The sequence below is a fragment of the Podarcis cretensis genome, assembly GCF_951804945.1.
Source record: "Podarcis cretensis genome assembly, chromosome: 1".
Taxonomy (NCBI): Eukaryota; Metazoa; Chordata; class Lepidosauria; order Squamata; family Lacertidae; genus Podarcis; species Podarcis cretensis.
Genome location: NC_137170.1, coordinates 42,584,809 through 42,612,513, shown reverse-complemented (window position 1 = coordinate 42,612,513; position 27,705 = coordinate 42,584,809). Strand labels below are relative to the sequence as shown.

The 27,705-nt window shown below is 42.1% G+C and overlaps 1 protein-coding gene and 1 long non-coding RNA gene across 4 annotated transcripts in view; one reads left to right on the top strand and one right to left on the bottom strand.

Annotated features, from left to right (window-relative positions):
* Positions 1–17,974, bottom strand: part of LOC307204189 — an 81,042-nt gene extending 63,068 nt beyond the window's left edge. Inside the window, exons 1-3 of one of the 2 annotated variants that reach the window (XR_013833522.1) lie at positions 17,514–17,964; positions 16,017–16,118; positions 11,937–12,024 (exon numbers count right to left, since the gene is read on the bottom strand). This is a non-coding gene — a long non-coding RNA (uncharacterized lncRNA). Of the gene's footprint in view, positions 1–11,936; positions 12,025–16,016; positions 16,119–17,513 lie in introns of those variants that run through there. The other variant, XR_013833521.1, reaches the window with a different exon arrangement.
* Positions 6,128–27,324, top strand: KATNBL1 (katanin regulatory subunit B1 like 1). Of its 2 annotated transcripts, XM_079955152.1 has the most exons (10): positions 6,141–6,681; positions 16,035–16,162; positions 17,981–18,021; positions 18,677–18,959; positions 19,203–19,321; positions 19,719–19,769; positions 19,855–19,944; positions 21,996–22,085; positions 23,899–23,992; positions 25,931–27,324. In XM_079955152.1, exons 1-10 carry the CDS (start codon positions 6,582–6,584, stop codon positions 25,961–25,963), a joined length of 1,029 nt encoding a protein of 342 aa, XP_079811278.1. In that variant the 5' UTR covers positions 6,141–6,581; the 3' UTR covers positions 25,964–27,324. The 2 variants fall into 2 exon arrangements, with proteins under 2 accessions (XP_079811277.1, XP_079811278.1); XM_079955151.1 differs by lacking the exon at positions 25,931–27,324 and having other exon boundaries at positions 6,128–6,681; positions 23,899–25,894.
* The last annotated feature ends 381 nt before the right edge of the window (positions 27,325–27,705 follow it).

The window sequence follows — 27,705 nt, the reverse complement described above, 5'->3', positions numbered from 1 at the left end:
TGAGACAGCGAGGCTCTCTCACTTCCCCCACCTCCCGCAAAAGCCCCCAAGAGCCGCGCTCCCTTTACTGTTTCCATCTTGGGAGGTTTTCCCCCAAGGAGGGAGAAGGGCAGCCTGTCAGTGACGGGCTGCCCTTCTCCCTCCTCGGGGAAAAGCCTGCAAGCGCCGCACACACGCTCCACACGGCTCATGAAAGGGAGCGCTGAGCAGAGCCTGGGATGCATACAGGCTCTGCTCAGCCCTCCCTTTAAGTAATATTTTTTTTCTTGAATTCCCCCTGTAAAAACTAGGTGCGCCTTATGGTCAGGTGCGCCTTATGGAGCGAAAAATACGGTAGTATACTGCCCTTCATCTGTAGATCTCAGGGTGGTTCACAACATACAACTTAATATATTTAATATAAGGCACCTTCCTATATTCCCTAAATATCACTTAATTTAATGATACTTCCAAATAACCATGCAGAACCTTCCTCCTTCCTTAGTTTAACACAGATTTGTAAAATTCTGTGTTATTTATGTATAAAAGTTGGCTGAATGGTGAGCTTGTAAGCTGCCCAGGGAATGCATATTGATGGGTAGCTATGGAACGTCAATATATAAACAAATAAATAATAAATAGAATCCAACACACAGACCACTCTAAATCAGGCAGTTCCCTGTGGCTTCTGTACTGCTTCCACAAAAACAGCAGCAGACATGACAACATATTTCCTAAGCATTGGATAACATATTTCCCAAGCACTGCCCATTCCATAAACAAAATATAAAGTGCAACTGGATAGATTTTATAGAACAATACCCATCGTAAATATAACCTTATCAATTAATACTCTGTACTGTTTCCATCTGTAATCTTCGGTAGACACCTGTCTACGGGAAACTGGAGAACTACAATTTATTCCACACAGACCATTATACACATAACAGATGGTTAACATTCTGTCTCCGTTAATCTGGGCTAGAGTTCAATTGGCAATATAGAGGTGAATGACTCTATCCTATTAGTAGTCCCTTGAGCCATCTTGCCTCCAACTGGCAAGCTAAAGATTATCAGATAAGCATGGCGGCTGTTACCATCCCCTCGGATAACTAATTTCTGTCACATTTCAGAGTACAGTTTGATCTTAACAGGAGCTCAGATGCATAACTGCCAAGACATTTAATTCTGCTGAATGTCTTATCTGAGAAGGAAAGGAAGTTGTGCTGGAAAGCTAAGAAACCAGTTGGTCTGGTAGAGCCTTATGCAGATAATTAATGAAGGGGAATTGGCAAAGGGCAAAATGAAAGAGGAAGTGAGAAATGCAGAGGCAGCCTTGATTTGTATAAAAAAAGCAATCAGGAAAAATACAGAGATAGATGAGGAACATATACTTTATGCTAAACATGCTCAGAGATCAAAAATGTAATTTTACATGACTTAAAAGTAAGAGATCAGAATATCTTTATTGCTTCATGTTGTCATAGAAGAGCTTTTTTCTGATAAAGAGAAGTCACCCTCCATAATGCTTCTCCCAATCAGGGTCATACTTGTCAGAGCACAGACTTCACAATGGAGCGACCGTTTGCTACCAAATTCTGCTACATTTCCCTGCTACATTTCCCTGTATGTCTATGTAAATGTGACTCTTCATAGAATCATAGAATCATAGTTGGAAGAGACCACAAGGGCCATCGAGTCCAACCCCCTGCCAAGCAAAAGCTTAGATTACTATCACCGTTTGAAGCCCCAGAATTATTAAGTGGCACCATTATGTGGAAAGTCTGTGGATAAGGACCCAAAATATTACCTGTTCTCTTATTTGCACCCCACTTTTAAGCCTTTTTTCATGTTTCTGTATCATTACACAACTTAGGTTGTATGTAAAGGTAAAGGGACCCCTGACCATTAGGTCCAGTCGTGACCGACTCTGGGGTTGCGGCACTCATCTCGCTTTATTGGCCGAGGGAGCCAGCGTACAGGTTCCGGGTCATGTGGCCAGCATGACTAAGCCATTTCTGGCAAACCAGAGCAGCGCATGGAAATGCTGTTTACCTTCCCGCTGAAGCGGTACCTATTTATCTACTTGCACTTTTGATGTGCTTTCAAACTGCTAGGTTGGCAGGAGCAGGGACCGAGCAACGGGAGCACACCTCATTGCGGGGATTCAAACCACCAACCTTCTGATCGGCAAGTCCTAGGCTCTGTGGTTTAACCCACAGCTCCACCCACGTCCCGCTAGGTTGTATGTAGGGGTGCGGGAATCTGTCCATTTCTGTTTTCTACGTTTCTCCTTTCCCCAGTCTTAAACACTTTTCTGCAACAACTTGTGAATTTTATTTTTATTTTAAATCCTCATAAAAATTCATTGAATTTTTTTTCATGAATTTATCCTAATAAACAGATCTACCTATGCAGATCTAACTAGTGTAGATATTTTTCCAAGCAATTTTGCCTAACAATGCAGATTTGTATGCTATTTTTCACTAATATATGCATTTTCATTCACATTTCCCCCTTAAATATGCATTTTGTACATATTGTTAGGTTGAAGAACTGCATCACAAAATTGAAAAGTGTGAATTTCAAAGTGCACATTTTGAAGGATAGGTATGTTTCCAATCACAAATTGGTTCTAGAAGTATGAATTAGGGATTCACATAAAAATGGATAGAAAATCGAATTTCTCTTCCATAGTGGTACATTTGGCAAGCTATGACATGGAACAAGTATGGCATGTTTGCAAACCTGTGTAGGACATGGGCACCACAAACACAACACAACCAAGAACACACAACAACTTACTCTACTGGCTATAATAGAATGCTTCTTTAAAGCCTAATTTCAGCAAGGGGAAGAGACCCTTTGGGAGATAGGGAAAGCTTTGCACCCAAGGCTGGTGGTGTGTCTGTGTCCCCTCTTCTATATAGAAATTATAGCCTGGAAATCAAACTGTGAAAAGTGAAGTGTAGAATCCAAAGGCAAAGTAAAGAGTTTAAAGTTTCTAATCAGGGGCTCTGTCCAGGATGAAGGAGGATCAAGCCAACCAAATTAGGGAAGTAAGTAGAGCAACTACCAGCTGGAATAAGGGCAAGGCATGAAATTGGAATGAAGAATTTGGATCAGTCAGAGACAAGGAACACAAAGTGAGGCCATGATACAAAAGTGGATTTGGGGAACTGATGCTGTCCTACAATGTAGTTGACTTCAATAGGGTTACATGCAAAGCAGAGATCAGTTAGAGCAGGGGTTGGCAACCTAAGGCCCATGGGCCACAAGCGGCCCATGGGGGTTGTTTAACTGGCCCATGGACCCCCAGTGCCCACCACCCACTCGGTCGGCTCCCATGTGCCACGCTAAACCAGCACGGAGAAGAGCGGGGACTGCCTTCGGTGATGCTGATCAGCTTCCCATTGGCTGCAGAAAGTTCCTGCAGCCAATGGGAAGTTGTGCATGCCTCCTCCATGCTGAAAGGAGCACCAGAAATAGCGTTTGCGCATGCATGTGCACTCACACACTCCGGCCCACCACGGTGTCTGCGGCAGCGTGAACCAGCCCAAGCCACAAAAACTTTGCCGACCCCTGAGTTAGAGTTATGGCAAGAGTTCCAGTCCAAAGATATCAGTGCAAGAGTGTCTGATGCAATGCACCTCTAGGCACTGATTTGGATAGGTGGCTTCATTTCCTTAATAGCATTTTGGCTGGCGAGTCAGACACCAGAGCCAACAGATCCTTGATCTTATCCTGTGGTGTTGGCTGTGGAATCCTACTATACTATGGGGCAGAACAGTATAAAATCCCATGAGGGCACAGAAAACACCTTCAAGGCAAATGAGTGCAGGTCCTGAACATAGAATTTTAGTGAAATTAAGCATGTCAGCAGTGCCAACGTGAATAAAATACAGTATGGGGGGGGCAGGTAAGACCCATGATCACACAATATGGTGCATGTACATCATTTGAATGGCAATGCCCACCAACTGGGTTGTGTGTGTGGCCCCCCTCAAATATTCTGGCTCCTATGTTATATATACCCCATGTACTCCAGTGCCCCTGCATGGAAACCGCTCTCATGCTTATGTAATTAAAAGCATCCATCAACCTCCTGCCTAATAGAACCATACATTACAATAAAATACTGTGGGTTTGTGTATTTTGGGATAGATTTTCTTACTGGAGCAACCATAGGCACAAAGAATATCGAAAGAACACCTGAATGCATCAGGCTTTTATTTTAATTAAAACTTGTGCTAACTTGTAAATATTTAAAATCTGTCAATATGAGTTTCAATATTTAATCCAGGAGGACAAAATAAATATTTTGACATCTAAGCAAAGCAAACACCACAGCACTCTTGTCACTTAATGGTGCTGCAAATCATTTTCTAAGGCATCTCATTACCAGGGCTTATTATGGGGGGAAAGTGTTAATTATACTGGCAGTCCCAACTAAATAAACCAGTTCTACTCTGTTACCCTGGGGGGACGCAGGTGGCGCTGTGGGTTAAAGCCTCAGCGCCTAGGGCTTGCCGATCGAAAGGTCGGCGGTTCGAATCCCTGCGGCGGGGTGCGCTCCCGCTGCTCGGTCCCAGCGCCTGCCAACCTAGCAGTTCGAAAGCACCTCCGGGTGCAAGTAGATAAATAGGGACCGCTTACCAGCGGGAAGGTAAACGGCGTTTCTGTGTGCAGCTCTGGCTCGCCAGAGCAGCGATGTCACGCTGGCCACGTGACCCGGAAGTGTCTCCGGACAGCGCTGGCCCCTGGCCTCTTAAGTGAGATGGGCGCACAACCCCAGAGTCTGTCAAGACTGGCCCGTATGGGCAGGGGTACCTTTACCTTTACCTTTACTCTGTTACCCTGAGAACTAAATGATAAATGCAAGGTCATGTGAACTTTTCTGCTTAAATGAATGCTTGCAATATTCTGATTTATCTGTATGCTTAGCATTATGGCTAAATTTGAAGCATCATGGGGGTTTTTAAAATATAAAAAAATAGAGTCCATTTTGTTTGTTCATTTTTGTAAACTTTCCAATTTTTAAAAAGAGTGCACCCATAATATTGTTGCACACCACCCCAATCTCCAAGTGATTCCAGGAATTCCAGTCACTTACTCTGGATTCATTCTTCTCAGAATGAGGGACAACAGAAATTGTGGTCTCTTTATGATACTTACCCATCTATACAACCTGAGCTTCTGCTTCTGCTGCCATTTCCTGCCACCACGACATAGCCTGGCAGGCTGCTGCTGCTGCCTCTTGCCACCATGACATGGTCTCACAGGCCGCTGCTGCTTTTGCCACCACCACTGCAAGGCCTGCAGGCCACCTCCGCTTCTGCCATTGCCTCCTGCTACCGCCGCAAGGCCTCACAGGCTGCCACTGCTTCTGCCACTGCCTCCTGCCACCGCAACAAGGCCTGGAAGGCCGCTGCCACTGCCTCCTGCCGGCATGATGTGGCCTGCGAAGTTGTTGTTTCTGCCGCCAGGCCACCACCGCTTCTGCTGCCTAGCAGGCCTTCTGGCAGCCCCAGATTACTTGAGTTCACTATGACTCATTGCTGTACTTTGGATTGTCCTGAATACCACCATTTGGTAACCAAGCCCCAAACCTTTGTGCAAACTGTATTTAAGGTGCGCTCCAATTTGAAGTTTCCTTCTGTAACACAAGAGCTACATTATCCTGATCACCTGGTTAGGTACCCTGATCTTGCCCACAGCAAGGGTAATAAATGAAATCACTCTGTGACTATGGGGTGTTACCTGACATTAAGTGTACAGGGACTGAGTCCCATTCTCTAGAAATACCATAAAGGAAGCCTTTCCACTGGATTCTGTACTAATTTTGAATACCTGGAAATCTATGGATAGTATGCCCATTGTTCACAAATACAACAAATTACTTTTCAGGATGTTTAGTCACCAGAGGAATTCCATTACCTCATGACACTGCATAGCAACTTGATGATACATATGTTACCTTACAATATCACATGCAGATGCAACATCACAAGGCTAGCACACACAGTGAGAGAACAAGGCATCTGACAACTATACATCATAACGATGCTTGATTTAACCACCCCAAAATATGTCCACTTTATTCTTAAAGCACTTACAGTTACAGTTCTATGCATACAGGATTATTGAGGAATGACCACTGGGAGGAGCACAGAAAGAAGAAAAACCATGGTATACCTGCATCAGCACAACCGGATGCCTTCATCTGCCCCACCTGCAACAAAACATGTCTCTCCCATATAGGTCTCTACATTCACAACAGGCGCTATAACTCTCCAACAGTTCGACTTTACCCTCCATTGTCTCCAGAGGCAGATGGATGCTAACCTGGGACAGACTTCTGAGTGTAACTATGCACAATATCCTGTTGACTGTGCTGTATAATGAACCTGTGATGTCTGAACACTAGGATCTAGAGAAGAAGCAGTGAGCCCTGAAAGCCCTGTGGTGTGACGACTTTCTGACTATTTGCCTGTAAGGCAAAGAGCACATGAGCACGAAAGCAAGACTGAGGAGGAGCAAGCTTCACGGACAACGTGAAGAAGGACTGATTACACAGGACGCTGGCCGCGGAAATCTCAAAGATGCTCAGGAGCGCCTTTCCACAGCCACTTCATGCTCCTACAGCTCCACAGAGCAAAGCGCCTGTTGACCAGAGAGGGAGGCTGCCTTTGGCTAACGAATGTGTCAGTACGTAGCAACCTTGGAAGGGAGGTGGTGACCGCAGGGCTGGCACAATTCATTTTGCTGCTTGAGGCAGAATGGGAAGGTGCCTCAAGGATTTTTGGCTTTCGCACAGGGAGCCACTGAACTTTTGGAAGCCCAAAGTCCGCCCTGCCTGGCTGCAGGTACTCCTGTTGGACCGGCATCCAATGGAGGAGCTTCTCAGCACCACTGCAGGTGCCTCCCACCCCAGTCGCTGGAGAAGTGAGAGGCGGCGGAGACGGCAGAGAGAGCTCACCAGAGGTCCCCGGAACTCCCTGCCACTTCTCCAGTGGCAGCGGGGGCGCCTGAGGCACTCGCCTCAGGGTTCCCCACGGGCTATCCTCGTCGCAAAACAAGGCAGTCGCGTTATTGACTCCTTTAACAATACACGCCGCCTCCTCCCCATCTCCGAGTTTGCAGAGCCGAGCGCGCCTCGAGGGCCAAGTCCCCCGGCCCGCCGCGTCGGGTGCGCTGCACGTGACCGGAGCGCGAGTCAGCCGGAGAGAGAGAGAGAGGGAGGGAGGGAGCAGCGCTGCTGGTGGCGGCGCCTCCCTCACCGTCCCGCCTGTCCGGACTTTCCGGTCCCAGCGTGCACTGCGGCGGCGTTTGAATGGCGCTCGCTACGCCGAGTGGGCCCCGGCGCTAGGACTCCGCCGCCGCCGCCGCCGCGCCCGGCGGCTCCCATTTAAGGCCCATCCAGCAGCAGAACCCGCGGCGCCTGGACCATGAGCAGCACTCGCAGGTGAGCGAGCGGTCGCCCGCCCGGTGGGCCCTGGCCAAGGAGCCGGCGGTGGCGGTGGCTGCCACCGGGCCGTCCCAGCCAGGCGTTCCCCTCCTCCCTCCTCCCTGCTGATGCACGCAGGCCCGGGTCAGGTGCGAAGGAGCAGCCGGGCAGGCAGCGGGGGCCGCAGGGAGGAAGAGCCAGTTCCGCCGCCGCCCCTTCCCCTGCTTCTTCCTCGCTTTATAGTTTCCTTTCATTCGCCCTGGGCGGGGAAGGCCCACCTCGCTCTCTTCCCATGTTGGGAGGAGTGCTCCTGGGCGGGGGTGAGCTAGTTCCTACCTGCCTGCGAGCCTCCCACTATCATGCTGCCAGTTGAGGAGGCTGCATTTGTGTTGGATTCCCCATTCCCCCACCCCCCCAGCTCGTGAGTATGCGCTGTAAAACTATTTTAAAAAATTGAAGAAATTGAGGTGCACTATTCTTTTAATCCTCAAGCACCTAATTCGGGAGAGACAGAAGGATGACACACACACACACACACCGGTTTTCTTTCAGGCTCCCTTCCCTTCCTTCCATCAGGAACTTTATTTTGGACGTACCGCATGTTTGGTCCATGGGGTCACGAAGAGTCAGACACGACTAAACAACAACAACCACGTGTTTAAGGTTGCACGCCTGTGCACTCTTACAAGCGAGTAAAAACCTGGATGAAATTAGGTTCTGAGTAACCATGCTTAGAATGGGGACCGTAGGAAACCGGTGGACAGACTGGTCCATCTAACTTCAGTGTTGTCTATGCCGATGGGCAGTGGCTCTCTAGGATTTTGGGTAGGAGTCTCTCAGAACTACCTTGAGATGCTTAGGGATTGAATCTGCACGCAGAGTGGATGTGCTGCCCCTGAACTATGATGCCTTTCGTGAATTGCAGTGCCAGTACTCTCATTTTGCATAGTGTGGTTGTCTTCTAAAATGGGGTTCCTCTACTGTTCTATATTAGGCAGGACTATACCCGCACCAATGCCTTTTAGGTCTTAATTCACCAGGTGATATTAGTGCTTTTGTGGGTGGGGAACCCTTGGGTAACTCAGAGCTGTTCGAAGAAATGACTTTGCAACTTAATTTTAGGGGATGTCCCTATTTAACAGAAGGATGGCATCGTGAGACCAATATGCAACATAACAGATACCTGCCAATAGTGTCATGCAGTGTAAAATAGTGCAAGGGCTCACTGTGCCTTGTGGCTTCTTCTTAGATCTGGAGGAGGGGAGAGGTGTAACACAAGGGGGAAGATTCAGGTTGGTAGCCATGTTGGTCTGACGCTGTCGAAATATATACATGAAAGCTTATACCAAGAACAAACTTAGTTGGTCTCTAAGGTGCTACTGGACAATTTTTTTATAGATTTTGACAAGGGGGAAGAGTGTATTGGGGTGGAGATGAGAAGGTGGAAATGCAAGTAAATCATATAGGGTTAGAGACAATGCAGTCAGGCAAGTGGGACAGTGATTAGATGGTAGTTCCCTAAAACTTTATATGCAAGGTGCCTAAGTATTCCAAACTCATAGCAGGTGGAGCAATAGAAACATAGCCAGGGGCATTCCTCAAAGCCACTTTCTGTTAACAGGAGAACTTGAACCTGTTTCACATCCAGGTAGTTTCATTCCTCCAACTTTGTTTGCTGGACCTTGCTAATTCTACCAATACCTAAGAATCTTTAACATTTTGCTGTAGTTCACACTATTATTATGTTGCCATAGATTTAACTCCAGTATCATAGTATTCCAACCTTTATGTGCAGAATCTAACATACTTTCTTTTTCAGTATGTTTTACATTTGTAATCTATCCTTATTCCAAGTACTTCTTGAGGGCATGCACCGCCTCTCCAGTTTACCTGTGCAACAATGCATGGTTTGCTATGCTGAGGGGGAGCCACTAGTGTCAGTGTGCCTGAAGAGAGTCAATTTAAAAGTGGTTGATCAAATTAATAGGTGTGTATTAGTAAGCCTCATTCAATATAAAGGACCTTATTCTGAGTAAACATACATGTCCTTATGCTACAGTGACTAGTACGTCATCACATGGTTCACAAGATCTTCATCTGACCCACTAAAGAAATGATAACGCACATTCCTCTCTTACCATGAAAGATTTTAAAAAGTGCTACAGCACAGTTGAATATCCTATGGCTTGTATCCAATGTAGCATTAAGTGACCATCCTGTCAGTACCATGACTTCTCCTTACACAATAAGACTTCTCTGTTTCATGCCTCTATATGCTCCCTGTGCCCTCCCCAAATCTGTTCTCAATGGTTAGGGGGAAATCCATAAAAGATTTAGGGGCTGCAGATAGAGAGGGAGAGGGGGGAACTCCCACTGTGCAAGCATAAATCTTTGCACTGTCAGGTTTAATGGGATACTGATCACTGTGGCATAAGGATGCTAACATTTTGCTCAGAAGGTTTTTAATTCTGTGGTAAAGTACTATGTTGAAAACATCTATCCATGTGTTACCATAAATTCTTGACCATCAGTGGATTATCTGCATTTGTTAAATAAATGGATTTGGGAATAATAATAATAATAATAATAATAATAATAATAATAATAAATTATTTATACCCCGCCCATCTGGCTGGGTTTCCCCAGCCACTCTGGGCGGCTCCCAACCAAATATTAAAACACAATACAGCATTACATATTAAAAAACTTCCCTGAACATAAGGAATAATTTTGCTGTTTATCTGTGTTTTGTTATCCTTTTTGTTATCCTTTTCATTTTTATTACTTTCACTTATTTTAGAAGTACTTCAGCCCACAAACCTCCTTAGCTCTTTTCCCCCCCCTTTTGATGCACCCTACAAAGCAGACATAGGTTGTCCACATTACACACTGCTCACAGTGTTTGAGTTTCATGTGATCACATGGTGAAGTTTTTGGTTGACTATATAATTTTGGGCAGCAAGTACAAGATTGTATTTTTAAAAGGTCCATATTTTAAAAAAAATCTGCATTTAGGGAGCAAGTTTGCCTTTGGCATTAGCTTGAAAACTGAACAAGGGAAAAAAAACCTTTCCAAAATTGCAAGTATTGATTTTTATTTATTTTTAAGATGACATAGAAAGCAGCATGATCTAATTAATCGTGTGAGACCAGCTTTTTTCCTGACTTTCAAAAGTTGCTTACTTTAGTGCTTCTCTTGACCTTCCCTTTCCTTCAGTTTTGGTGCAGAAGACCTGCATCCATCTACCAAAAGGAGGATAACCTGGGCTTCAGATGTCTGATGGTGATAGGAAAAGATGCACATCATGGAAGTGCACTGCAAAAACTTCATGAAGTGTCTCTTCTGAGGATTGTCTGTTTTGTTAACGTTTGAAACCCTTAAGATATAATGCTGCCTGATCAATTACTTTAAAAGTATTACTATGTGCGTTGCATATAGGCAGTCTTGTGGATAATTGCAGCACTTTACCCATCTTCTTACGGGACACAGGTGGCGCTGTGGGTTAAAGCCTCAGCGCCTAGGACTTGCCGATCGAAAGGTCGGCGGTTCGAATCCCTGCGGCGGGGTGCGCTCCCGCTGCTCGGTCCCAGCGCCTGCCAACCTAGCAGTTCGAAAGCACCTCCGGGTGCAAGTAGATAAATAGGGACCGCTTACCAGTGGGAAGGTAAACGGCGTTTCCGTGTGCGGCTCTGGCTCTGGCTCTGGCTCTGGCCAGAGCAGCGATGTCACGCTGGCCACGTGACCCGGAAGTGTCTCCGGACAGCGCTGGCCCCTGGCCTCTTAAGTGAGATGGGCGCACAACCCCAGAGTCTGTCAAGACTGGCCCGTACGGGCAGGGGTACCTTTACCTTTACCTTTTTACCCATCTTCTTGTACTTGCCTGTCAAAGAATAACTGTGGTTAGTGTTGCCTGTAGTTTATTGAAATGAGCCAACGTTGTGGTTAATGAACCTGGCTTGTTACAGTAAAGCATAGTTAACACTAAGTACAATTTGGCTGGGTTCTGTCGGGACCTTAAAAGCTGTGATTAGCTCAAAACAGAAATGAATGCTTTTGATCTCCTTGAATGTGTGATAAGGGAGGGTAAAGGGAAATGCACAAGCCCAAGGCTTGAACACACAGTACTAAACCAGTCTTCCCCAAATCAGAGCCTTCTAAATGTTTTGGTCTACAATTAGTCTCGACCAAAATGGCCAGTGGTCAGAGATTATGCAAGTTTTTTAGTCTGAAACACCCAGATGGTACCAGGTTAGGGAAGGAGGCACTTAATTATGGTTTTGTGCCACGTGTAAACCAGGCCACTGATCATTGCAGACTGCAAAGAGTTTGCCAACTTTGGTTTGGTGCCAGCTGTAGTTATACATTTAGTGTTAACCATAGTTAGCTGTGAAATTGGCAGAGTACAACCTTGATTGGCAGGCGGGGGTGGGGAGAGAACCATGTGGCTCACAGATCAATCTGAAGCTATCTAAAAAAGCACAACCCAAAAGGAAAGGGATTGGAAGGGAGGAGGAAGTAAGTCAGAGGTAGGGAACCCTATTCAGCCCAGGAGCCACATTTCCTCATGGGCGACATTCTGGGGGCTGCATGGACAAGGCTAGAGGAAAAATTGGACAGAGAAACAAATGTGACTTAGTTCTGTACAAAGCCTGCAATTCACCTACAGTACACAAAAGTCCAAAGTTATATACATGTCTACACAGACACTGCTACCCCTGGCAAACAAGATACAGTGTCATGGTTCAGGAGCACATTCCAGCCAGGCAGAAACATGTGAGGAAGGCAGGAGTGAACAGGGCCAGTGAGGGATTTGTGCTTGAGAGTGTCTCAAGAGCAGGCTTCCTCAACCTCGGCCCTCCAGATGTTTTGAGACTACAGTTCCCATCATCCCTGACCACTGGTCCTGCTAGCTAGGGATCATGGGAGTTGTAGGCCAAAAACATCTGGAGGGCCAAGGTTGAGGAAGCCCGCTCAAGAGCTTGATAAGAGAGAACTGGAGGACTATATTTGATCCATGAGCCAGAGAAGTGTCTCCCGCCCACCCAAATGAAATAAACAAACTCAAGGACCAGGTTTTCCAATATGTCTGCTCCAGGCTCTAGAAAACTGCATATTGTTATCTTTTGAAGGCTGCTATGGGCTTAATGTTGATATGATTTTCACATAAACTAGGATTGCTCTTCTAGGAACTGGAGCTATTTATGTATGAAGCTGAATTGATAACAAGAAAGTAGTGACAGAATTCCATCTCTGATAACTAATTTGATGGGCATAGGGTTCAGTTGTGAAAAGGCTGATTGGTACTGCAGTAGATTACTCATGTGATAATAACTGATCATTTCAGCTGAGCTGAGGATTTTGGCTAGACAACTTTTAATTTGCTAATTAAGATAATTAAGGTTTTGTTTTGAAAGAGACACAGATTTAGAGGGAGTGAACAGCTCTGAATTTCATTTAGGCTGCAATCTTATACACACTTCACATGAGTAAATCCCATTGAACTCAGTGGGACATCAATTGAAAAGACATACACAGAAGTGCACTGTCGTAAAGTATTCAGGATTTTTCGGATTTAAAAAACAAACAAACAACCAGCACACGTACTACCACGATTTATACTTCCCCCAAAATACAGGTTATCTAATCTCATTGCAACGTATGCCCGGGGGTGGTAGTTAATTGATGTAATACTAATTTCCAGTGCTCTAAATTTATTAGGATCTGATTAGTTTGAGTTATATCTGGAAAAATAAAACTAACAAATACTTGAGAGGCCCATCCATGTGGCACCTGAAGTTTAATGTGAATTCAGAGCTACTTGTTTTTCTTGGCATCTGTGTGCCATCTTTGTCCAAATGCCAATTGCCAACCTATAGGTTTTTGTCATTTAATCCAAGTTTTCCTGATCTGCAATGATCAAACATAAAAAATGCACGATTGCCTGAATGCTGTGCATACTGAAGCTTACTGTGACATCGTGTTTTTGTTTCTGGTTCTTTGCATGTGTGGTGATGTTTCCTTGTGTCCTTTCTTTATTGCCACACCACCTACTTCTGTTTGCTCCTTGCCTGAGCGCAAACTAGCCATTTTGTTTTCATTTATCTCAGAGGAAAGCATGCCTATTTCTGCTGGCGGCTGCTGAAGACATCCACAGTACCTATGTATGTTTTTTATTTCTAATACAGCTGTTTTATGCAAAACTGCACTTGCACAAAACAGCTATATTCAAAACAAGATTGGTCCTTCATGATATAAAAAGGAATTGGTAGCTACAGAATCTGCAACCTATTGTGCAAGATGAGGAAATGCCCCGTGTTGACTTTAAGAACCATATAAATATCTCAAATGTTTTCCAAGAGCCAAAAGTGCTTGAACTGAAATATTTGATAATATCTAAAATGCAGTCCAGTGGTACCTCGGTTTAAGAACCGCCCTGTTTATGAACTATTCGGTATAAGAACTCCGCAAAACTGGAAGTAGTGTTCCGGTTAGCGAACTTTACCTTGGTCTATGAATGGAAGCCGAAAGGTAGAAGGGTGCCAGCAGTGGGAGGCCTCGTTAGGGAAAGCGCGCCTTGGTTTAAGAACAGTTTTGGTTTAAGAACGGACTTCCGGAACAGATTGAGTTCGTAAACCGAGGTACCACTGTACACTTATAGCTTAGATATTCAAACAAATCCGAAGCAGTTCCTAGTAACTATTTTATTGTAATATTTGTTGGTGCAGTCATACCTCATGTTGCTTTCTGCTCTTCTTACGTACTTTCAGCTTACGAACGCGGCAGACCGCATTTACTTCTGGGTTCGCCGCATGCGCATGCACAGAAGCGATCTTCGTGCACACGCAGAAGCGCTCGGTTGTGCCGTGCACATGCGCAGAAGAGGCGCTCTAGTTGCGGGCTTTTCAGGGTGCGAACAGCACCCCGTAATGGATTAAGTCCGCAACTAGAGGTACCACTGTATTTTAAAGACTTCTTTACATATTTACTGGATTATGGCTGATGGAAGAGAGAGGAAACACTCCAGCTCTCTTTCCCACCTGGCTTAGAAATGCTGTGCATCTTTCCAGCCAGCCCCCAGCAGGCTAATAACATTTTTGCAAGTTATTAACTTACCATATTTTTTGACCTATAGGACACACTTTTTCCCCTCCAAAAATGAATGGCAAATGTGTGTGCATCCTATGGGGCGAATGCAGGCTTCAGGAAGCTATCCGCAAGCCGTGGGAGCCTGGCGGGAAGTCGCGCAGCTCTCCCACGGCTTGCGGAGAGCTGCCTGCATCCCGAAGCCTGGGGCAGATATCCGCAAGCCTGGGGAGACCGGCGCGACTTCCCGCCAGGCTCCCTAGGCTTGCGGATAGCAGCCTGTTCTGGGGGCTGGGGTCAGGGGAAGCTCGGGCTTCCCCAGCCCCGCGCCTGGGGGGGAAATAAATATTTTTTTCTTTATTTCCCCCCAAAAAGCTAGGTGTGCCCTATGGGCCAGTGCGCCCTATGGGGCAAAAAATATGGTGCATAGAAGGCTGAACTAAACCATGTCACATGGTGATATTCTATGCAATAAAGTGGTCAGGATAGGTAAACCAGATGGTTTGTACTTCTGTTACTGCTGCACGGATATTAACCTTCAGAAAAAGGTATTACATTGACGTGAATTTCTACTTTCCTGTTTTCATTACCTAATGCAATTGTTCTGAAGGAGCATTTTTAAGGAAGCAGCAGCTCTACTTCAGTCCAGTAAGACTGAAGAGCTGATTACCTATTTATAGACTGTGCACAAAGCATCTTTGCAATGGAACATTACCCTCCATAGTATGCTGCTACCTTGGGCTCCAGAGGATGGTTGTGCAGATCTGAAATTGATTAATAAGTATTCCCAGGGATTATTTTGAGTGAAGGAAACAAAAGCTTATGAGATGAGGACCACAAATCACTAACTAATTTTATTTCATGTTTATTTATTAAAAATAAAATACCAAACTAAATGGCCTTTATGCTAGACTTCAAATAGTTTGTGGTTCTTATGTTTCTGAAACCAATTTATATTAGTTATTTATTAAATGAGGAGTTGTAAGCAAGTGCTGAAGAGAAGAAACTGTCAAGCACTTACGGTAGTTAGAAGGTTGGCACTGTATAGCTTATGGCAGATAATAGTATCCAGATGGAACCCTTTGAAGATATTGATTTTTTTTAAAAAAAATGATGGCAGCAGTGAGATTGGCCTTAGGTGTTAGCAGATCTTTAGACTGAATTTACCAATGTGCATTGACATATTTTGAATCTTAATTGTGTGAATATTCCATGTTGTACAGCACCTTGCTGTGATTTTTAGAAAGTGTGTTGTATAAATATTTAAATAATAATAAACTTCAGATGTCCTTATTGGACCACATCACTGATGAGGTTTTTCAAAATCTCTATCATAGTATCCACAGGGCGTGTATTAGTTAAATACTTATCACTTACAGCTGATACAGTTTTATAGACTTCCCTGTAGATTGCATCTAATATGCTAAATAAACAGTGTCTTCATTAAATCTCATTCAGATTACTGTGGGATTGACAGATAATGTTAAGTATGAAAATTAACTTTACCTTTGTCTTGAAAACCAGGGATTTTGGATATTATGGCAACTGAAGCCCAAAATGTTAGAAAACGAATGCTATTGTATAGTGACGGTCGTCCTGTTGATCTCCCTAGAAAAAGGAGTTCTTATTCCATTAATGAGAACATGAAGGAGGTAAGCTTTTATGTTTTCATCTAAATCATATAACTAGTTTTCTAATGCAAGGCATACACAGCTAGTTCTATTGTTGTGTTGTGTGTTGTGCGCAACCTCCCATTCAGAGCTGTAAAGGGTCATTAGTTCCAATGTTATAATCAGCAAGAGCAACAAATATCCAGTAGCTCCAGTTGGTTTTTTATTTACAGTTTATAAAAACAAATAAAACTATTACAATTATAAAACACATATAACTGTTATATATATATTTTATATATATATTTAATCAGCCTTGCATTGGGAAATTTCCAGGCACCTTAGAACAGCCTTTCTCAACCATGGGTCGCTAGTTGTTGAACTACAATTTCCATCATACTTGACCACTGGTCCTGCTAGCTAGGGATGATGGGAGTTGTAGTCAAACAACATTGGAGGACCCAAGGATGAGAAAGGCTGCCCTAGAGAGTTATATAATTTAATGTGTTTATTTTATTTGTATTTAGTAAACAAAGAGAAAAAACATTAAAACAGTCAAGGCTGCCAAATATTCTATATTAAACTGGCATCCATTCATTGTTACCAATGAAACTATAAAATAGAAAAATTTCCATGAGAAAAAATAAGCACTGAAAAACTTGCTGCTCCACATCACTGACAACATGTATAAGAACCTCTTTAGCCAAACCAGATGCCATCGTGAAGGGGGTGTGGTTGACATATAAGACATAAATATTGTCTTATAAAGAGTGTGTGGTTGTCATGATTCACTAGCTTATGTTTCTAAACAGAATGAAATGATGGGCTTAGAAAGAACATGCTTAGGCCATCCAGAAGAGGCAAATACAGAAAATGGCTGCTAATTTCTAGAAATATTCTGATAGATCTACCTATCTACCCATTTCAACATGGGGAAGGTGTTCTCACTAATTTGCCAAGTAGTGTTGCATTAGCATGAGCCCTTCTTTATAACTGAACCTTCAGGGGTAAGATCTACTTGACAAATAACTTATTTTTCCTTCTACATCCCTCCTTGTAACCCATCCATCTATTGCACTCTTACATTATTTTGAGTCAGTGTGAGGTGATTCAATTCATAGAGCATGATTGTGATTGTGCATTCAGTTGAAGAAGGAAGCTTTCCACATTTGAGTTAAAATGTGAAAAGCACAAAAAAGAGCCTAAACAAATTAAAAGCAATGGGGATAGGTGATGAATTCTACATGTTTGATAGCAACACAGTTAAAACATGAGAAACCATTTTCTTCCAAAACCATGCTGTCCACTACCAAAAGGATCGTGAGTGAAAATGCCCTTTTAATTTATAACACCAAAGGTAGCAGCAGAAAAGTGGTTTGTATTGATACCTTACCTTTTTGTGGGGAGTCCCGATGAGTAAGAATATCAAATGTTAGAACATTCAAATGCTGAACAGTCTCACTATAAACATATTGATAATATGACAGATAATAGCTCACTTGGTGTGCTGAAGAAATCATCCTCAACCATATTACCTTCTCAAGCTGTTGGCAGACTTATCTAAGACCCTGGCAGTCAAGTGTACTCTTTCTGCCACATTTTATTAGTAAAGACTGATATTATAACACAGGTTGTAATACAAAGTTTTCTCTGATGTCATAATCCCACCTCTTGCCATGGATGTCACAATATCATGTCCTTCAGCTAGATGCTCAGAGCAGCCATAAATGTATTTTCCCCAAATGCTTGTTGTATACAACAATTGAAACAAGGAGGAAAAAAACAGAAAATCAGACACATAGAAAATTAATAGTATGTTTTTTCATTCTTGGTTATAACATATATGCTGTTTATTTCTAGGGTAAGAAATCTGCAAAACATTTGGCTTCTTCCACAGGCAGGTAAGAGCTGCTTCTCTTAATCTTGGAGACAGAATTCTACAACTGATCAATTTAGACAAGTCCCTTTTCCGATTATCAGTGAAGAATATTGAATGAGCATCTTTTAGCCCAGTTTCTTAGAAGTTAGTTTAGCAATAACGCGGGGGTTTTTTTAGTTACCACTTGGTTTGTCTGGAGCAAAGCAAACTGCAAACCATGGCTTAGCTCTGGGTTATGTAACAGCAGAATGACTTGGGGAGGGGCAAAGCAGCCACAGTTTTTACATGCTTGCATGTTTGCATTTAGCCATGGTTTGGGTTAGCATTATGTGTGAACTGGACCAGTATCTTTGGCTTTCTAGTAAAGGAGTTAATGCAGTGTTTAATACCCCCGCATCACTATCCAAGTGCTCATTTTGCATCAGTATGATACATTAAAGATTGTTCAGATCCTGACACTCATATTACCAAAGTAATTGATAAAAGTGTTTCTCATGTAAGTCAGATTGCAGATTTAAATTGTGTCAGTTCAGTCCTCCTTGAATAAAAAATGTTATAAAACTCAATGCAGGATGCTACTATGGTAGATAAAACCTTACTGTAAAATATCATAACACAGCATGCACTATACATAATAATTTTGACTAGATACTAAACTCATTGTTTTGTTTTTGCAGAACAACTGCTGGGCAAACATTGACCAGCCCCCATCCTCTGTTCAAAGTAGTATATTGTAGAAGAAAAGCTCACTATTATACTCCAAAGCCTTGTTTCAGAAAGAAACAGCTCCCGAAAGTCAAGAGCCGTGACATGGCAAATAAGGAAAATGAACTGGCATGTGCAGCTGATCTGCCAACAAAACTGCCTGCTGACGGTCGTACTTTCTTACTAAACTCCAGTGATTCTGGCCGATCTCAAACAGAAAGTCCATCATCAAAGTACAGTGGATTTTTTTCAGAGGTAAGTTAAATGTTACGTGATACTTGTTTTAAAATGAAAAGCTGGAATCTTAAGATTGCTGGCTTACTTCCAGTCTTAGTTGTTTAGTAGGGCTTGGATTTTGTAACCATTATATTTTAAAATGTTGGTCAGATAGCCTGTAAGGAACTGTACATGATAGCTGTAATGAGAACCAGCAGGATACAAACAGTATAGGTTGACAGTTGTTGGTTCTTAGTGGCTAAATTGTTCCCATGTCTCTAGGTTTCAGAAGATCATGATACTATGGCACAGGTTCTCTTCAGTAGAAACCTCCGGTTGAATGTAGCTTTAACTTTCTGGAGGAGAAGAAGTATAAGCGAGCTCGTAGCCTATTTAATAAGGTAAATATGAAAAATATTACTGGTATAATCCAGTCCACAATGGTTTCAGTGCTTGTATGTGGAGGATTCCCACTCCCTCAGAGGCAGAGGGCTGGATGGGAATGTAGAAATCATGCACAGACCTCCCATTCACCTCATTGGCCCATGTACTACTTTTGCAAGTATCCACTGAAAGAAGACAGCAGGACTCTAAAACTTGTTGGACTCAAATACAGATGCTGTGTAAAGCTTGCATGTTGTCTTTTCTCTTTTCTTTTTTTACTGCAGCTATTCTTAGTCTGCTGTATTTAAATGCATGTGCTGGCTCATGAATTCCTGAGCTTAAAAGTTTCAAGTCTAGAAGAATTACATAGAGCTGTGTCTAATAGTGTACATTTTTTTTTACTGATGTTTCCAGGATACAAGATCTGGGTGTAGTGGTAGACTGCCTTCCTGTTCTTACCAGCAGGTAAAAAATACACCAAGGGGTAGGGGTTTGTGGAGCTCAGATTTATAAGAGCAAGTTTATGTATACTGACATTATCTTGTTTCAGTTTACAGGAAGAAAAACCATATATTTCTGTGGGCTGCTGTGTAGACCTTCTACCATTAGTTAGATCACTGCTTAAGAGCAAATTTGAAGAGTAAGTTTTAAAATATAATTCTCTTCATATGAATGTTTAGATGCTGACAAAGTAAAGGTTAATCTTCTTTCACTGGCTGGTCCAATTTTTTAAGCCCTCTTTGTGCTAAGGGGCCTGTGGGCTTCAGTACTGAGACTGCCTTGGTCACCCTAGATAATGGCCTGTGTTGGGAGAAAAACAGGGCGGGACTCTGTTCCTACTGAGACTTCTCTTTCTCTGGTATTCTTGAGAATGACATTGTTCTAGAGTGCCTAGCCAGGACGGGAGTTGGAGGCAATATTTTGCAGTGGTTCTGCTCCTATCTGGATTGCCAACTCCAGAACAATGCCATGGTCAAGAGCTCTACAGGGTTCAGTCTTATAATCCATTCTATTTGGCATCTTTATGATACAGCTGAGTGGGAATTATCCAGAGTTTTAGAGTGTGCTGCCATCACTGCTGATCACACGCAGCACTGTTTTTCCTTTATAGCTCGAGTAGGTGTGGCAGTGGATATGCTGTCTGGCCTCAGTAATGGACTAGGCGAGAGCCAATAAACTGAATCTGATTTGAGACAAGATTTGAGACACTGCAAGTTGATTCCTCTGACTGGATGAGTGAAGTGGATCCTGTTCTGGATGCCATCTCACTCTCCCTGAAGAAGCAGGTCCACATCTTGAGGGTATTCTTAGCTCCAACATTGCTACTAGAAGCCCACGTGACATTCATGGGATAGAGTATCTTTCATCAACTTTGGCTGTTGTCCAACTATGACCTTTTCTGGATGGGGATAGCTTTACTTCAGCTGTCTACATTCTGGTCTAGGCTGGATTACTGCAATGTGTTGTATGTGGGGCTTCCTTTCAGGACTGTTTGAAATGCCGGACTGTTAACAAAAACTGGAAGGGGTAAACCTAGAGCATCTGTTTTGGCCCAACTGCATTGGCTTTCAACTAGCTTCTGAGCTCAGTTCGAAGCACTGGTTTTCACCATTATTAAAGTTCCATGCAGGTCAGAACCCACTTACCTAAAGGACCACTTTGTCTCGTATGAACCCTCTCAGACACTGTGTTTGCCATCTGAGGCTCTTCTCTGTTTTTCCATCTCTCCACTCCCCCCCCCCCCCAGCCAAAAAAGCACTGCAAGTCTTCTCTGTAATAGCTTCCTCCAGTCTTTGGAATGTTGCTTCCAGGGAGATACTCCTGGTGCCCACTTTACTGTAATTTCAGTGCCAGGTTAAAGCATTTTCATTCTCCCAGGTATATGGGCAGTTTTGATTATATTGATGTTACAGTTACTTAATCCAAGCTTTGGTGTGGTTTTATCATTGTTACTGTATTGATACTGTGTATTGGTTTATACATTTTCATTATGATTTATTGTATTTATATAGTAAATTGATTTAAGACTTATTATTTATAAAATGATATGCAAGGCTAATCAATCTACAACACTATTATCCATGTGCATGCACACTCTCAACCATCATCAGCTTGATTGCATATTTTCTGCTTGCAACATGGTGAAAATAGTCATGTTGTATATGCTCATCACAATTCAGAAAGTATAGGTGGCAACCATTTTGCACAGGGATTCTGCCCCTGGTCCCTGAGCATGTCGGTGTGCACAAGCCTGCCCAGCCCTGTTATGCCCCTGTCCCACCCTCTTCCGGGCCTAAATGGACCCATGCGGCGGACGTTGACATGTGCAAAAAAGGTTGCCACCTGTAGCTCTAATCAAGCAATAGATTCATTTTGCTTAATCCCGTTTACAAAGAAAGATGCACAAAGAATGAAACCCTCAGGTAGCTAGCCAAGGCAATCCAGAACAAAATTCCTCCCAAGTGATCAGTTGGATTTAGTGTATGAAGCAAAACTCTTCTACTTTGCTTATGAGGAGAAAATGCCTATGGCACTTATTCACATATTGTGGAAAGTTCCTTCTGTAACAACTTTCTTAATTCCATTTTCCTCCTGTTTCTATGGAGGAACATTTTGCAAACGAATTTTCTGTCTTCTTGGGTTTAAACTCCTCTGCAGCATTTTTTGTAATTCAAAATAAAATCATTTCAGATATGTGATCGTTGGCTTAAATTGGCTCCAAGCTGTTATTAAGAGGTGGTGGCCAGAGCTTTCTGCCCATGCAGAAAAAATAGAGGATGGGTAAGTTATGCTTTTTAAAGCTCATGACAGTATGGCACTTAATATGACTTACATTTCTTGCTTTTTAAATTCACTCTGTTTTTTGCTTTACAGTTGCAGAACATTCCAAGGCTTTGCAGATTAGCAATTGTTGAAACAGCCATAGTACCTGGAAATGCTTTGTTTAATATAATACCCACAGTGTACTATAAGCAATATTCTTAAAATGTCAAACTCCAAGCATGGTTTATAGCTGGAAACTGCAATAGAGTGGCAGTCATTGTTCATAGGAGATGATGTCAAGACATCTACAGATATTATGCAGTTAACTTCCACTCATGTTGTGTGATTTCTTCTTCTCTTCCCTTCTTCTGGACCAGATTTTTTTTTTGGGGGGGGGGTTCACCAGCAGGTTATAGGGAAGAGAGATGAAGGGTACGTCCCATTACGCAAGCAGAAATCCATTGCACAATTGGGTGGGCATCAGTGGAAGGGCCCCAAATATTGAATTTGTTAGTCTTTATAAAAATATTTATATGCCACCTTATGGCCCTCAAAGGAGCCCCATGGCAGTTTACAAACATAAAATACTTCAGCTTTAATACACAACTGAGGCTTTGTAAAAGAGAGTTTAATTTAATCTCAGATCTTCTTTTAATAAAATGTTGAAAGAATATGGCAACTTGTGTTTCAAAAGAAAAATATGGTTTTGTAACTATTAGGTAACTGGTTAAAATTGGCTGTTGTTGCAAAAAGGCAGGGATACTTCACTGTCTTTGAATGCTTTAAAAATATTTTGCTATATCCCCTCCCCCCCACACACACACATTGAAAACCTAGTTTTACAAGTTTATTTTTGAAAATAGAATAATCCATGGACTAAATGAAAATATGTCTAAGGACATATCCACACTATAGACTTAAACTGCTTTAACATGCCATTCAGCTTTGAGGAAAACTGGTTCTCTGAGGAGACAGTGATCTCTAATAGGATAATCTCAGAATCTCTTCAAACTACAGTTCTTGGCATTCTTTGGCGGAAGCTATGACAGGAAAAATTATATTAAACATATAATAAGTATGTAGCATAGTTTAAATCTGTTAATCCCTACTAACGTGTTCATGAGCCTGGATCAGAAATGCAAGAAACTTCCAACTGAATGGGATAGTTTAGCATGATATAGGACAATAGGTTTTTCAGTATATTCAGTTGGTTTCTTTAAAACATTTTTTTAAAAAATTTCCTTAAATAATATATGTAGAATCAAACCACCAGACAATATTTAAAATATCCCACATCTCAATTGCAGATGTAGATAATGTGTTTTGATGGCGGGGGGGGGGGGTCCTAAATGCTTTTGGGGTGATTATTTGAAAGATAAAACCCTAATCAAAGCACTAGCAATAATTTTAACAACTGGATTATTGAGGAAATCATTAAAAATTTGAGTGCCTGAAACATTTTTTGCATATTTTTAAAATCACTACAATGTACCCTCCTGTTCTCAGGTCAGAACTAGATTTTTGGGGTCAGATTGCTTGGAGCAGCACTGAAATCGATCAAATTAAACAATATAGTTTGAGATTCTTTTTCTCCCAGGATGTTTCATTACATTTTGCTTTCTCTATTAACTAACAGTTCTATCCATAAAAACTGGGAGAACTTTCTCCTTAGACTAAGATTCCCCCCCCCAAATCTTTGAAAAAATAATTTTAGTTTTTACCTATATGTATTTTTAATTTCCTGAACTGAAGTTGGAAAAACTACCATAGTAAAGGGGTGCTCAATTTTAGGGATGCCCAAAATATAATTCCATGTGTCTTTTTTTCATAGAAATATTCAGATTTTAAAGACACAATTAAGTGGATTGTGGAAGCAAGAAAATCATCTTACTTTGGTTCCAGGATATACGGGTAATATAGCAAAGGTAATGTGTTTGTGGTGTTCCTTCGTGGTCTCAATGTTATACAGCCTCCATTACAGTTAAGTTGTAGTGAGCTGATTTATTTTGTGGGGTGCTACTAAGCATTCGGAAGTCTGATTCTCTGTGTAAGCAGCAACCAACTATTTCTCTTTGCTTAGTTAATGTGACTGGGGCCTGCAAAGTGTTGGGGTGACTTTCCCTTGTATTAATTCATCAAACTGCTCTCGCTCTCATCAGTCTTTGTCACTTTTAAAGTAGCCCATTAGTAAGTTGGATTGAATAAATTTGGCTTATTCTTTATTGTGGGTCTGCTCCTCAGTCTTTGCTTGGTAACCATTTCTCATCCCTTGGCTCTTTTGCTTGATCATCAGCCTGATCCCTGTTTTCTTTATTCTGGACCAGCTGCAGAAGTATCAAATGCTTTCCTTTCTTTTAGAGGAGGGAGCCGTGTACGTGGCTCAAATGAAAAGGAAGAGAAGACATAATCATAACAATCCTTGAAGCAATTCCAAAGGCTTCACATTATCTTGTCAACCTTGCCATAGCCCTGTGAGAAGCAATTGTAGTATTATGTCTGTATTGCAGATAGAGGGCTGAGATCGAGTGTGAAGTACTTAATCAGCTTAGTGAGCTCCTTGTACAGGTGAAATTCAAACTAGAGACTTTCTGGTTCTATCTCAGTTTCCTAGCGCTGATTCCGCACCAGCTCTCATGAAAGAAACATGCATGGTTGAGGAGGAAAGAATCCTATCCTTGCCCATGCATTACTGAAGCTCCTCCTGTCTGCAGACTTCAGGTGTTATTAAGTTGCCACATATGAGGGCGCTGTCACGGCTAAAAATTGGCCGCTGTTTCTTTAATGCTTAAAAAGCTGGGTCAGCATGAGTTAGCGGCCTACACCAGGTTCTATATATAGAGTGAGAAATGTTAGTTTGTGGTTGGGTTGGTTGGTGAAAGCTGATAGTGTTGTGTGTACAGTTGGTCAGTCGCTTTTGCAGAAAGACTTTTAAGAATAAAAGCAGAAAGTACTCTGCAAGGATATTCTTCTTGTGGACTCTTTTATACCAACAAGGGTCTGAGGATCAGGCTGAGGCAACAAAGGGAGGTCAGAGCCTGTTTTTTTGCTTTTTACAAACACTGACAGGTTATGGGCCCAGTGTTTCTAAGCATGTGCAGAGTGCAAAACGACTGACAGCATCTCAGTGCACTTGTTCCCTCTTGGCCATTCTTGGTACCCCCCCCCCCCCCGCCCCAGCTTTCCAGAGTTATATCACAAGGTTGACATCTACAAGGAAGGCAGAGCTAGAGTATACTCTCTGATCTCCCCCTATTCCCTGCATGGTAACTTAACCTTTGTTAGTAATGCCTGAAGAGGACTTGTATCGCGCTCTCGCTCTCCAAAGTGGAGGACACAAAAACAAAAGATGCACTTTTCTCAGTTTCAATTGCACTTGCTCAAGGGCTTGGACAAATTCTAGAAGGGATAATGAAATTATCCATGTGCAGAAGGGAAGGATTTCCCAAGATATGTGCTTTAGCATAGCATCTATTGCTGGAAGAAGCAGGGGACGGTTTGTACAGAGGAACTGAATAGTTCAACATCTCACCCTAGAGCAGCAATTCCCATATAATATTTCAGATTCTTGGGGTGGCGCCTGCAGTGGGGTGGGGTACACTCCTATTCATATGGCTTTCTATGAGCAAGGTGAGATACTCATGTAGAACACTTTCACTAAATTCTAGCAATATCTGTGTAAAAGAGATTCTTCAAAAGTGACATTTTTGTCCAGAAGCAAATGATATTTGGCTGCATCAATTCAAACAGTCAGTGGTTGCCTCTTCTTAGATTCTAGCCCTACTTTGTGCAGTGAATGGCTCTTTGAATTAATTTCTCTCTCTCTCTCTCTCTCTCTCTCTCTCTCTTTTTTTTTTTTTTTTAAGGATGTGGATGCTTATTTATTACAGCTGCACTGACATTCCTGGAGGACAAGTGTATGTGTACATGTAGTGTGTGTTGGCTAAGAAGCCCTTCAAGTAATCCTGAACTATGTACTGTTTCCAAAAGGACATCTCTTCTGAGAACTGTCTTTGGCAGGAGAGGACTAGACCGCCAGACTGTTTAATTCAACCACTAAAATTCATCTGCTTCACATTGAAGTGGAAAAATTTCTAATGGGCGCAACCTTTACTTCAATGAGGTGAAAGTGCACTATGAAAACTATACGTATGCCTTTGCTGCATTTTGGGATTGTTCAGTTACTGGATGAAGTCATGAAAGTGTTTCTACTGCATAATGGTATAAAACAGCAAAACTTAATTGTGAAGACAGAATTGCAGAACCAGTTACTAGGAACCACAAGAGACCAGTCGCCATAAATATTTTTTAAACTTTGTTTTTCTTATGAATTGTAAAAATGTGTATATTTTCAAGATATTATGAAATTTTGCAATTTTGCTGTATTGAAACTCTGATATATGTCTGCTATATTAATCAAGATATTAAAGACTATTTTTGTTGCACTACTGAGAAACTGTATATAGCAAGGGGCCTTAACTACTAGTATTGCAAATAGCCAATGTAGTAAGAAACCATTATAGCCAATATATAAAGATGCTGTATAGAGGGATGGAAACTCTTTATTAAAAATCAGGGTGTTTACACAAATTGTGTACAAATCATTTTGAAACATTTTGCACACTTAAATATATTTAAGTGGATATTTCCACTGACTGACTACTTAAATACCTGTATGACCTAAGAGTACTAAAATTTAGGCATAGAGGGAGGTTGTTAGCAAAATGGTGAATATGTACACCTAGCATTTTTAATACTTAAATTTTCTAATATATTCTGTTGTGTTTCATTTAAATGTGTCGAGTAAACATACTAAATGTTACTACTGCTTTAATTAAGTTCGCATAACTTTACCTGGTTCTCTCACTCCGCTTAGGACATCTTCAGATATTTATAACTCCAAGCTCCTAGAAATGTTTACGGCCACGGTAGGCCTATGCTTTTCAGATTTGACAATGCATCTGCTACCTCCTCTAATTAATATTGCTGCAGCTCTTGCAAATGTAGTTGCCATACTCCTGACTTAACATTTAATCTTAACTGGAAGATTAATGCAATAATACATCCAGTGCAAAAGTTTACAGTTGTGTTTCTTTTTACTCATTTGCGATATTTTAGTTCAATCTGCTATGGTTTATCAGCTATATTAAAAAGGAAAACAGGTTGATGGGTTTGTGGGATGGCACCTGTGTCTTATGTTACTAGTAAATATGTTTGTCTAAATAAAATTCTATCGAGTGCCAGCTGTGCACAAAACAAACTGAAATGTATTTTTGCAGCATGCCAACCAAGTTGATCACCGGATTTAATTTTGATCTTCAGTGTGCTTTGTGATTATACACCAGCTGCTTCTATACACAACTGCAGACTGTTAGAAAGAGGTCTCTTTTCATGAATTGTGCCATGAGAACATTTATGGTCAAAAGCAAGGAAGCAATATTTATCTATATAAGTGTACTGTAAAGACACTTGCCTCAATTTATACCAAGCTTCAGTAAATCAAGGGGGAGGGGGGGACCAAGAAGGCCTAATTCTCTTGTCTTGGTTTACAAGCCTTTATAGCTGTGAGGAGATGGTCTTATGTCCTTAGGATCAGATGCATTAAGAATGTCAGTAGTTGTAATGGTTCTAGGGGGTTGCT